Genomic DNA, 13,682 nt, shown 5'->3' with positions numbered 1-13,682 from the left:
GGGGGTTGAACTTTGGGCCTGGGTGCTGTCCCTGAGCTCTTCCGCTGAAGGTGAGTGCTCAACCACTTGAGCCACAGCATCACTAAAAGTTTTCTGGTGGTTAATTGGAGGTAAGAGTCTCATAGATATTCCTGCCTGGGCTGGCTTTAAAGCATGATCCTAGGATCTCAGCCTCCTGAGTAGCTAGGATTACAGGCATGAGCTACCAGTGCCTGGCTTAACTGATTTTTTTTAATGAAGTACCCAACTTACTGCCAATAAGTCAGACAACTAGAGAAATGTAAGACAATATCTCCCTTCCCTCACAACCCATCCCTACCAATACTCTAGAAAGCTGTGTTATCATTCTAAGAAGTTAAGAGAAGCTGATTACATCTGATCAGGAAGGTCACTTTTGTTTCACTGTGAATACTAGTTCCACTCTTTTAGTCATAACCAATTATTAGAGGAAAGAGTAAGTGTTTGAATAGATTACTGTTCATGGTTCTGTGTTTCCAGGTTTATTTCCTAGGAGGTGGATGATCTTGTCACAAGCTCCTTCTTCATCCTTTTCATTCATTACTCTTCTCAAATTCATTGTGATTTTTCTCCCCATTCTTTTCTGCTATGTCCCATGCAACCTGATTATTGTATCTCTCTTTGGATTCACCTGGGCTGCAGGACCACACGTACTGGGAGGATGGCAGTCATCTCATCTGAAAACTAGCTCACTTTGCCTACCTTTTACTGAAAATAAATTTCACTTGGATATACAGAAAATATTGTCCAGACTTGGTCTGTAATATCTGTTTCTGTGGCATTGGCTCCTAACCATTACAGAGCCTTCTCCCTTTATCTGAAAATTTAAAGGCAGGCTCGTAGCCCTCTCTTCAGTCCTAAACTGAATTATGAAATGATGTAGGGCCCAATGTCTTATTAGCTTCTCTTAGAAAACAGGCCCCATTCTTCTCACTGAAATGAACTTGGCAGTGTCACTGCCTCATTGTTAAATAGCTCTATCTTTCCAGCCTCGGTATCCGTGGAGGGCAATTGAATGATGTAACCTGCACCGTGTAGCCTGTGAGAGCAATTTGGGTGGCTTTATACCATTGGTTTTTATGTTCAGGATGAAAGCCCATGGAGAAATATAGGATACTATTATTAACTTCATACAGACAGCTCCCTCTGGGCACCTACAGGTTTATTGCTAGTTGGAGGATTGACTTGAAAGAGAGAAAACCTTGTGGTCAGTGATAACTATGCCTTTTGTGTTTCTTTATTACAGGAACAGGGGAAAATTGGAGTTGTCTTCAATATTGGCACCGTTGATATCTCCATCAAAGAGGAGAGAACTCCTGTTAATGACGGCAAATACCACGTGGTGCGTTTCACCAGGAACGGAGGCAATGCCACACTCCAGGTGGACAACTGGCCGGTGAATGAACATTATCCTACAGGTACATGTTGTATTCTCAGTGACCATGCTGCCTTTCACTCTCCTACTCTACTGCATAATAACTTTTCTCATGGCTGTCATCAGTTCAAGGAACACTTGAGTGAAGTATACATGCTTACTTTTTTTCTTCTTCTTAAGATTTGATCAGGATAAGGAGCTCCTGGAGACTTACTAACGATGCACTAAGCCTTTTTTAAAAACCAATCTTTCACCAATACTGCCTGGCTGGTTCATACCAAAGATAATCAATGTAGGTTTTTCAGAGTACTGCAAATGATGAATGGTGGTGGACAATGTACATCTTTATTGTGAGCGACTGCTGAGACCTACAGGATAGCCAAGTTGAGATCTAGCCTGAGTAGTGCCATTTAGTCAGATATGATAAAAGGTACAGCTGGCAAGGGGTAGTAGAGAGGCTACACAAAGAGGTGTACCAAGTGAGAATTCATGAATATTAAGGGTACGATGAGAGAAAGCCCAACGGGGGAATTTCGTTTTAATTGTTGACTTTGCCAATCATTTTTCTAACACCTATATTAAGTCTGTCTTGAACTTCAGTAAAATGAGAGAAAGAGAGAGAGAGAGAGAGAGAGAGAGAGAGGTGTTAATCATCTGTTTGAATTTCCCAGTCATGGGAGCAGGAGGCAGCAAACTCCCAGAGCCAGATGGCTGAAACAAGGGCAAGAGGAGAAAAGGTTGTCTTTTTATAAAGTGATCATTCAAATAATCCCCTCATTTTGCCTTTCATCTCTCCCTTCCCCTAGGAAAAGAGTCCTGGCCCCTGATGATAGATGTGCCAGGAAGAGAAGGAAAAATACTAGGCAAGGGATGCTCATTTGCCTTGTCACCTGATAGATGGGTGGATGCAAAAACATAGCTCAGAATACTGCATTTCTCACTAATATGGATACAATGTATAACTCTCCACCCTATCCTTCAAATTCCCTACACTTACTGTTTTCTTCCCACTTTCCTAACAATAAGATGGGCCGAGTAAATCTAAAGAACCATTTACCTAATAATTGCCATGCTCAAAAGAAATATTCAGGGTAAATTTGTCTTTTTGTGGCTCAAGACTTTTTTTTTTTAATGGCTCAAGACTTTTGAATGGCTTAAAGGCTGTGAGTGTATTTTATTGCCTTAAGTCACCATTAATTTTTCTTTAAGAGCAACAGTATTGCTGCTCTTGAGTTCTTCTGTAATATCCGGTCTCTGTATCTGTTTTAAGAATTGTGGTAACATGGCCCCATGGTATGGAATCAAAAATCCCTACCTATCTATTCATCTGTTGTTTCAATTTCCCAAACCAGCCAGCCCTGGGGGTCTGTTTGTATTTCTTAGATTAAAGCACTAGAATGACCTCACGACATTATCTTTGAGCACTTGGAAGAAGCCAGAAGTGTTAGCAGTTACTATGAATTCTTATTATCACCCAAAATACACTAGACACTAATAGACTCACTTCTTGCTTACCCCCTCCCCCGCCAGGGGATATTGTTGGTGGTGGTAAGGTAAGAGGGATCCAAATAGTCTGAGATCTTAAAAGCTGTTCATTTGCTCATGGGGAAAAATCAATCTCTCTCCATGCATATTATCATTGGCCCTAAAATTGCTGCTGTAGGGTTTGTTGTGTTTCTATTAGGAATTTCAAAGATTTCTAAATTGATGTTAACCACTTGCCCCCAGCCAATAGAGAATGGATGAATTTGCTGCCAGCCCAGAGAGGGGAGAGGGAAGATTTTGAATGGCCTGATTTTTTTTAAAGCTGCAGATATGTAAGAAAATCAGTGACCTTTGCTTGCACCTGTCTATTGGTATCTTTAGTTCCAAATTACAGGTTGCTTCCTGTATGTTTTCAAAACAGAATGAACCTTTCTTTAATGGCATTGCTTTCTCCTGAAAACTATGATTATCGCCTGTCACTGTTATTTAGTAATAATAGTTGTTATTATTATAAGACAGTGTATGTAGCATAGCAGTTATCAATAAGGTTTTTGGAGTCAACTGATGAGTTAAGAACTTTGTTTCATCAGTTAAGTCTTCAGAGTAAGACCTTGAAATGCCCTGACCACTGAAATACTGGATTCTTTTTCCTATAGGTAATTTAAATTGCAACCATGCTATACTGTAAAGGGAGGGGAAGACTTTCTAACATTCTGCCTTTTTCTCCATTGACAATTATTATTTTAATATTTTGGGGCCATATCAGATGCTTTTGCCTGATTTATACTTCTTGCTATTTTGCTAGTTCCCTGATGTTCATTCTTCCTCTTTGGTACTCCAGTTGTAGATTTTCTCTAGGTTATTGAATCTACCTTCCTTACTACCAGGAGGGTACTTTCCAGAGTTAGCAGAGTCATAAAGAGGAACGGTCTGGCTATTATTCATCTATTGCCAATATTTAAACAGTGAAGAAGTATAGAGTAGCTCCTAAAAATAGTCACTTTACTTATCTCATCCTGAGGACACACTCTCCAAAAATTGTTCTTGCGCATGGGGCGTGAATGGTTGAACTGAGCAGCAGGATGAAGGAGTGAACTCTCAAATCTTCTCATGGGCATTTATAGGATTTTCTGTGGCTCCACGGAAACATCCCACTGTGAAATATTTAGAGCCCAGCTGGGCACAGAGCATGTAGCATTGGTTCTTTGTGAATCAGTAAAGATCCAAAATGGGAATAGTTCTATAGCAATTGGCATCTTATAGCACTTATTTCTAGGAGATAGAACTCAAAAGAAATGTCTTTGTTTGAACCTGAAAATAGAAAGGCTAAGGAACCAGAGAAAGAAATAAAAGAAAGATCAGCCTAGAGCGATCACCCAGGCACTGACAAATGTGCCTTATAAAGTGTCTGGCTGCTGTCTCTACACAATGGGATGGTGAGGAGAGAAGGTGAGATGAAAGATGAGTTGAACATGAGGAATTAATTTTAGCCATGGCTCTAGGCCCCCTGGAAAGCTGAGCTGACTGGGATTGTTCAAGGTCTCTCTGCTATGAGCTGGTGGCCATTTTGTCACCATGGCTATTAAAACCCTAAGCATGCTACAGTAAAAAAAGGCTTTTGAGGTCAAAGTCAGCCTCTCGGGAAATGAAGACTGATAAGCAGATTCAGTGTGCCGGCCGTCTATCTTCCCTGCCCAGAGGTCTGAGGAAGGCGCTCATTGATTTTTCAATGATATTTCAACCTACTCAGTTGCAAGTGTTCTTGACAAAATTCTTCTTCATTAGTGTATCAGTCAGCAGTTCATCACTAGAATGAAATTCCTGAGGCATTTAATGATTAGAGAAAGAAAAAAAAGGTTGTTTTGGCACATGATTCTGCCAAAGAAGGATTTGACTCAAACTGATCATTGTGGATCCTGTTGATACCTGAGGCATTAACTTCTAGAGACAAGAAGTTTGTTTTGGCTAATAGTTATGGAAGCTCCTTCCCTGTACCTTATAAGGCTTCGGGCCATGTTGCACCACATCAAAGCTCCTGCCCAGTTTCTTTTTTTTTGAATCATGATTTCATTGATATACACTATTTTTTCTAAACCCTCAAGTGGAAATTCCTTCCTCCACTAGTTTAGTTTGTAAGATTTGTCCACCTTGGCACTTTTGAAATTTCCAGCTAAAGAATTCGTTCCTTGTATGGGGGTAAGATGGGGCACTAGGCTACGCATTGTAGGATGTTTAACAGCATCTGTAATTTCTACCCACTGAATGCCAAAGGAATATTTCTACCAATGTCAAATATCCTTGGGCTGGGAAATAGTTAACGGTAGCTGAGAACTACTGAATCACAGGAAATGTTCCACCAAACTTCAAAACTTGACTTCTCATAGTTTAGTTTGTGTGGAGATAGATTTTTTTAAAAAATAGCTGGGCACCAATGGCTCACTCCTATGATCCTAGATACACAGGAGGCTGAGATCTGAGGATCACAGTTCAAAGCCAGCCCCGGCAGGAAAGTCCGTGAGACTCTTATCTACAATAAACTACCAGAAAACAGGAAGTGGTGCTGTGGCTCAAGTGGGAGAGCACTTGCCTTGAGCTGAAGAGCTAAGGGACAGCGCCCAAGCCCCACAACTGACCAATATATATCTATATATATCTATATATATATCTATATATATCTATATATATCATATATAGATATATATAGATAGATAGATAGATATATCATCCTAAATGCATGTCTTATCCTACATTATGGTGAAGACTTCAAAACAAGTCTATGTACTTGACAAGATCCTGATATATCTTATGCTTTTGGTTTTCATTTATTTCTAGCCAGGAGGTTTCTGTCCTTCCTTTCCATCTTTACCTGCAAACATTTGCAGCCTTGCCAGATTGGAGGCTCCATCTACCTGCTCATTCATCTGTCTAGCCTTAGTGTTGCTTCCTGTTCAGTGGGAAGAAAAAACGTAGATAGTGAAATCCTTCAGAGGGAATCAGAAATATAAATACAATCAAAGGAAAAAAATCCACATATTTGAACATGGTTTCAAGACTAGAAATGCAACATCAATTACAGAAAGGATCGCTTAATGAAAGTTCGAACATTTCTTAGTCCATTTAAAACTGGTCTCAAGAATACATTTCTCAAACATTCAGTCACAAAATCTATCAGTGAAGCAATCAAATCAAAGCATGAGTATCCACACTACAAAATGGCCATTCATTTTAATTTGTCAGAAATGAATTAGAGTTTACAAAGTAGGTGCGTTTCTCTTTTCAAGGGGATCTGATTGCTTTAGTTGATCTTTGGTGAAAAAACTACATGTCACTACTCCTCAATTATATCTAAGTACACACATACATGTATACATTCATACTATAAAATCACACATACATACAACACACACATATATACACATATAAAATGCCAATACCCTGGCTGCAAATAGGATCCCCTGCGTACATTAATAAACTCCCAGTTCCTCAATTCTCAGGCTATGGTGTCACATCATCTCATTGTAAGTGTGTGGGCTATGATCCATGGATCAGCAACATCAACATCCCATGGGAACCATTAAATTGAAAACTCTAGGCTTTCTTCAGAAGCACTGAGTCAGAATCTGCTTGACAAGATTCCTAGGTACTGCATACACTAATACAATTTGAAAAATAAAAAAACCTAACCTAAGTATTAGTGTTTAGAGAAAGCTCCCAAGATGATTCTGTGTACACCTAGGTTTGAAAAGCACTAATATTTAGAAATTCAAAAGTACTTCTTGCTCTTTTTTCAGATTGACTCTTGGGTGTTATTCGCTATCTTGCCACTAACCCCATGAATCTTTTAAACCTTTGTTATGGGCGGGTGGTATAACTGAGGTGCTGAGGATTTTGTTTTATAGTGCAATGAATATGTGTGAAGTGCTGAAAGTTTTACATACATTTTCTCATTTCGTCTTCATCCAATGATATGGTGATTCATTGAACTCTACAGACCACATTCATTGAACGCTACCATCCCATATTTCCTTTTGCTTGTTTTCTATGATATTAATCTTCATCTACATGGCTGATGGGGTAAGTGAACATTTGCCTTCCTGTACCTTCTGAACGCATCCAAAGAGTTTTGTTATTATTCCGTCACAAGGAGAATAACTCCATTCTATTGATGAAGTGCTTGAAGAGACAATAGAGGACATTAAGAGCTCTGAAATCAAACTGGTATTACCCAAAAGCCCGTGGGCTTTATCACGTCACTACATATTGTTGAGTTTCTATTGTTGGAAAGTTTCTCTATGTTTAATTCTTTATGACCATATATATACATTTTTTTCTCATCAAAATGAGGGAATTAATATGAAAACACACTGACATTTAATAGAAGAGACCTGTAAGAAGACCTATTTCCAGAGATATTTTTCCTCAATAGAGTTGACAATCTACCCTTTGCATGGCTTGACAACATGCCTACATGGTAAATCCATCAGCAGGTTTTATTCGAGGAAATCTAAGAAAACTTACCTGTGAAGACTTACCTGTGAACCTGAGATGGGTTCAACTGTCTATCTCAACCTTTGTAAGTTCTTTGATTACAATAGAGTTCTAGTGAATGTCAGTTGAACTTGAAAGTCTTTCCATCACTGTTGTCTACCACTTGGACACATTTTGAGCCCTGTAAGCATTCAGCAAAGAAGGCTGTGCAAGAAATAAAGCAAGCTGCTGTTTTACTTTCTTACCCTTCATGCAGAATTCCACAATTACAGAAAGTGAGGCCATGTAGACTAAATGCATATTTTGTTTTAGAGTTATAGAAAATGAGCTGGGCATGGTGGCTCATGCCTGTAATTCTAGTTACTCAAGAGGCTGAGATCTTGAGGCTCATAGCTTGAAGCCAGCCTGGGCAGAAATGTCCATGAGACTCTTAAATAAACTACTCTGAAAAAGCTGGAAATAACACGGAACTCATGTGGCAGAGTTCTATCCTTGAGCAGAAAGAGACTTAGGGGCAGCACCTAGGCCTTGAATTCAAGCCCCAGAACCTGCCCCCCTCCTCCAGCCAAAAAATGGTGGCAAATGATGCCAACCACCAGCTCTCACCCAAACACTTTTATTTGTCACTCATGGGGCTTGAACTCAGGACCTGGGCACTGTCCCTGAGCTTTTCTGCTCAAAGCTAGTGCTTTGCCACTTTGTGCTGCAGCTCCACTTCTGGTTTTCTGGTGATTAACTGATTCGAGATAAAGAGTCTCACAGACTTTCCTAATGGGGATGGCTTCTAATTGCAATCCTCAGTAGCTAGAATTACAGGTATGAGCCACCAGCGCCCAGCTCCAAACACTTCTTGGTGATGATGTTTATTCCCTACTTCCGACTTCATTGAAAACATTCAACTTACCCTTAAGAAAACATTTTTTGTCAATGTTGGCTGTACTCACATATTATAGTTTAGAAACGGCCCAAGGAATTTTAGGAATATGCTGATAGACAACCAAAACCTAACTGATTGAGCCTTGGATTTTAATCATATCTCTATTCTTCCTTAGGTATTTCTTGATACCCTAGGAAAGCTGAATATACCAGAATTTCTGATCTTAACTCATTTTGGCAATTTAGAATTTTTCTCTGTGGTTAAACTCTAGAAATCTCTCAAGCTAAATCTCCAGTTTCTTCTAAGGCTGGAAGTTCTCACTTCCCTCAACCCCAGAGTAATTAATACCTTTGAGGAAACTGACAACTTCCCTGACATGATCTCATTGGAACTTCTAATACCATATCCCAGAAGATAGAAAGAGCATGATCAGATAGAAGTCATTTTTATTGTTTAATGATCTTGCTTTGGGAATGGGAAGTGGTGACAGAGTGCTTAATACTTTTTGTCTTTAATTTTTGTTTTATCAGGCAAAACTCCTTTTCTCCTCGGTGACTTCCCAAGCTCAAGATAAATAGCCTTATATCTTACAAGTTAAATACAGTTACTACTATCAAACCCAGGGCCTTTCTCTTCCTCCCTGTAAATGTCCCTTAGAAACTGATAAGTGTTTCAAGGCAAACTGTGAGTTTCTGGCTAATGCTAAGATTAACTACAATCACTCACCCAGAAGACAAAAGAAAAGACTACCTAGAAAAAAATGTGTAAAATATTTGTATGTGAAGAAAATCATTATATAGTAGAAGAAGTCCATTTGTGATAGAAGGATAGCTCATGAGAACTTGCCCTTAAGACATTAAAGAAATACATTACTCGGGTGATTTATAAAGGAATTAAATAACACATACACAAAGGAGCTTGTTATAATAGTGAAGATTTACATCCGATAATATAACAGTGTAACTATAGGCATTATTTATCCACAATTCATTTTTGAACAGGCCAGTACTTTTAGTCAGCAGAGTTGTTGAGCAAAAGAGTAATTCTACTGCCAATCCTTGGAGGATGTTTCAGGATACTTTTGTCTGGATCCTGGCATATATTCTCCTCATTTTCTTTCCCTCCATTGGTTGTGGAGCTTGAACTCAGGGCCTGGGTGCTGTCCCTGAGTTTTTCTGCTCAAGGTTAGTGCTTTATCTCTGGGTATCACAGCTCCACTTCTGTTTTTTTTTTTTGTTGTTGTTGTTGTTGTTTTGTTTTTCTTTGTTTTTTTTGTTTTGGTGGTTAATTGGAGGTAAGAGTCTCAGGGACTTTATGTGTGTGTGTGTGTGTGTGTGTGTGTGTGTGTGTTTATTGTAAAAATACTGTGCAGAGGGGTTACAGTTACATGAGTAAGGTAATGAGTACATTTCCTATCCAGCATTGTTACCTCCTTCTTTGTTTTTCCCCTGCCATCAGTTCCCTCCCTGCTGCCTCCCCAACTCCACCCCTTCTCCTCCCCCCTGAAGTTGTAAAGTTTGTTTTCAACACTTGCCTTGGTTGGCTACAAATTGTGATCCTCACATCTCAGCCTCCTGAGTAGTTAGTATTACAGATGTCAGTCACCAGCATCAGACATTTTAAATAAACTTATCTTGAGATTGGAAGGGACCAATGTCTTTTACAACTTAGAAAGCACGTATATCTTTTTGTAGCCATAAATAAAATATTATAAATATTATAGTATTGATAACAGGACCTTTATCAAATGAATAATAGAAAAATTTGTTGAATACATTTGGCCTCTGACAAGAAATAGGTAGGGAAAGATTTTTCCCCTTCCCTTCCTTTCCTCTCCCTTCCCTGCTTCCTTCCTTCCAAGGTAAAGGGTTTGAAGTCAATGCCTTGAGCCTATTGGGCAAACATTCTACCACTTGAGCCATATTCCCAGCCCTTTTTGCTTTAGATATTTTTCCAGTGGCCAGCCTAGACTCTGATTTTTTTCGTTACACTCTTGTATGGTTGGGATACCATGTCTATGCCAATCTATCTAGGTTTTTATTGGTTGAGCTGGGATCTCATAAACTTTGTTCCTCAAATCTTGATCTTCCACCAGAAAATCTTTTTACCAGGAAAAAATAATTTTTATTATTATCTTTAAATAGTTGTACAAAGGAGGTTGCCACTTAACAAAGCAGTTTATGAATAAAATATGTCTTGATTGATGTCACCCTTTTCAAACAGATCATACAGTATAGTCACACTTTTTTTGGTTTTAAAATTGTAGTCTGAAATGAGATGACATACACATTTTTATAGCACATGGCTCTTCATGAAATATCTGTATTAATGCAGATTCTGAATTAAAACAATCATCATGTATTGTGTAATTAAAGCTATGTTAGTAAAATACAGTTGTTCTTTTTCTGATTGTCATATGCAAGCCCCAGTTTCAGTGGTAAGGTTAGTTTTTAATTATGAAAACCTGGAATTATGATTCTAAATATCATATATGCTTTCCTGGCAATATGTTTCTGTTACCCAGAGTAAGCTGAACTCCATGTATCCTAACAATATCAGAGTTTTATTTATAGGAAAAGTTTTCAAATATTATTTTCTCCATTTAAATTTTGCTCATGATTTCAGGTTCCAATGGTTATTTAAACTGTAGAAAAAAAACCCAAAAAACAAAACCCACAATACTGAACTTCTTTGAGAAAAGTGGTAAATAAATACCCAATAATAATATACATTCACATACAGTATATCATTTGTAATTTCATAAAGCAGAGAGGATAATGAACGATGCTCTATACTGTAAATAACTTGATCGATCGCAATCATACTACAGTTCATCTCATAGAGATAAAGACCTTCCACTACTCTAAAATCTCTGTCAATACCCTAGCAGGTTGAAGTCTAGGGAGAGGAGGTCAGAAGAGGAAGGAGGGAATGAGTCAAGGACAAAGAGACACTTTTAATCTTCAGTTCATGGAGTTAACATGAATTTGATTGGATTCCCAGTGATATTTACAGTTTGCTATATGAGGTATATTTCTGTTTTGCTCAGTTTTTTCATAGCTTTCCAGCAAGTCCCTGGTGCTCTGTGTCAGCCTAGATAATGGAGTTTGCCAAATGCCAATAGTAGATACACAGTACTGCATACAAATATATAGGGAATGAAGATGCGCATAGGTAGAAAAATGGCAACTCAACAGAAGTTAATGCTAAACATTCTGTCAAGTAATAGAAATGAGTTAATAACAAGTTATAAATGTTTTATTGAGATTTCAAACAGAACACAGAAAAAGTCTTTTTTCCCCTACCAAATCTAACATATATGATTAAAAAGATGTTGCTTTTCTCCTGTTTTTATTGGTTGGGTTTGAGGAGACCTTTCTTATTTGTTATGCATTCCTTCATTCATCATTTACCTGTAGTTATTCATCTGTAGTTATTTACCTGTAGTTATTCAACACCTAATTCACTTGCGAATATGTGTTCTGTGAGATAAGGTTTAAGGTAAGAAGTAAAACACAGATATCAATTTTAAGGATCTTGTAGTGTAATGGAAGGGAAATATAAGTACATAGCAAGATAATTTTCAGACTTAAGCAGACTGAGCAGATCATAAGTGTTAGCAACTGGGCTGAATTCTTTATGTTAGCCTTCACAATGGCCCTAAGAGGTATATATTGTTTTATCATCATTATACAAATGCGAGGATGGAGCCTTATAAGCTCAGTTAATTATTCCAGGGCTATGAGCTAGTAGATGAAGACTTGACAGTCAAGTTTGTGTATCTTAGAAGGCAAAGCTAAATAGGAATATACTATCCTGCCTTGTATTCACAATTCCACATAATGAAACACAAGATGCAGTTGTGATGAGATCGAGGGTCCATGGCAGTCCGATGTAAATGCTTGATTATACTTGGGTACCAGATGAGGTGGGCATAGGATGGAATTTAGACTTTGACTTTGGGTTAAGTGAAAACTACACACCCACAAGAGTAAGCTATGACATAGATAACCCATGTCCTTTATATTAAAGCACTAACAGAAAGGTTTGTTTATTGTTTTTCTTTTGAAAGAACTTGTTTCAGCTTGCACATATGTATAAACTTTCTGGATTTGGACACAAACATACTGGCATCATTAGCACATTGAACCCAATATACACATTCTTCATTCATAGCTTCATTTATTGTACTTCTTTCCTGGGGTTCCAAGAGAGAAGTGTTAATCTCCTTTTGCAAAGGAAGAGGCTGGTATTTAGGGAGAATGAGCCCATTTGTTGCCCTTCAACACTATAATAAATGTCAACTAGAATTCCTCATGGATTTGATTATTTCCCAAGTCTTGCTTTGTATCCACTTTTCTGAGACAATGAGAGTTGTACTGCTGTGCACATTGACATAGACCCAATAAGAGGTTAATTCTGGATAACAAAATGTGATGGATACTGAAGTAAGACCACAGTTGTTTACATGTGTACTTAAAAATAACTAAAGCCAAGCCGGGCGTCAGTGGCCCACGCCTGTAATCCCAGTTACTCAGGAGGCTGAGATCTGAGTATAGCTGTCCCAAGCCAGCTTGGGCAGGAAAGTCCATGAAACTCTTATCTCCAATAAACCACTCAGAAAACCGGAAGTGGCACTGTGGCTCAAGTGGTAGAGCGCTCACCTTGAGCTGAGGGACAGCATTCAAGCACAGAGTTCAAGCTCCATGACCGACAAAACAAAAAACAAAACAAACAAACAAAAGTAAAACAACTAAACCCAGACAAGAAAATCAAACAAATACCACTTTTGGAATACCCAAGCTTGCATTGGTCCTATATAGAACTCATAGACGGATGCAAATTCATATGCCATTGATGACTGTTTCCTAAATCCCAGTGTATACAGAACACTGCAATCCCATTATGAAACATCCACTAAAAATGTGTCTCTGCCCACTGCATAATTGCCAGCCTCCACATTTAATTAAACGAGGTTTGTTTTCACATTAATCACATTGTAGAAATGTGGTTTCTCTGAGTTCTATGGTGAAATATTTGCATTAGAAGTGCCTACAGGCATCTGAAATTTGTCAACTCTGGAGAAGGGTTGAGAATATCAGAACCTTGAATAAAGGATTTATGGAATGTCATATCAACTAGCAGTAGGTACCACTGATTCAGCTTTAATTGAATCCTCGTAACATCTTGAAAGGGATTCTCTCTTTTTTTTTTTTCTCATTTTAGGGGTAAGGCAAAGATGTTGAGTCACCTATTCCATGGCTGCACAGCTAGTTCACCTTTTCCAGGGCTGCACAGCCAGTAGATGGATAACAAGCAAAGTCTGGATTTGAACATAGGCAAGGAGAACTGGATAGGTTTTTTTTTATTGTGAAAATAGTGTATAGAGGGGTTACAATTACATGCGCAAGATAATGAGTACATTTCTTATCAAGCATA

General features: G+C 38.4%; 1 protein-coding gene across 8 annotated transcripts in view; it reads left to right on the top strand.

Annotated features, from left to right (window-relative positions):
- Nrxn3 (neurexin 3) overlaps nucleotides 1–13,682 on the top strand; it is a 1,505,050-nt gene that overhangs the window by 1,301,533 nt on the left and 189,835 nt on the right. For all 8 annotated transcript variants that reach the window (XM_013014269.1, XM_013014299.1, XM_013014277.1 and 5 more), the window contains one exon: nucleotides 1,265–1,436. In XM_013014269.1, coding sequence (XP_012869723.1) covers nucleotides 1,265–1,436 — 172 coding nt within the window. The remainder of the gene's footprint in view (nucleotides 1–1,264; nucleotides 1,437–13,682) is intronic.

Source organism: Dipodomys ordii, unplaced genomic scaffold, assembly GCF_000151885.1.
Source record: "Dipodomys ordii isolate 6190 unplaced genomic scaffold, Dord_2.0 Scaffold2, whole genome shotgun sequence".
Taxonomy (NCBI): Eukaryota; Metazoa; Chordata; class Mammalia; order Rodentia; family Heteromyidae; genus Dipodomys; species Dipodomys ordii.
The sequence above is the reverse complement of the archived record's forward strand: the minus strand, read 5'-3'. Positions and strand labels throughout refer to the sequence as shown.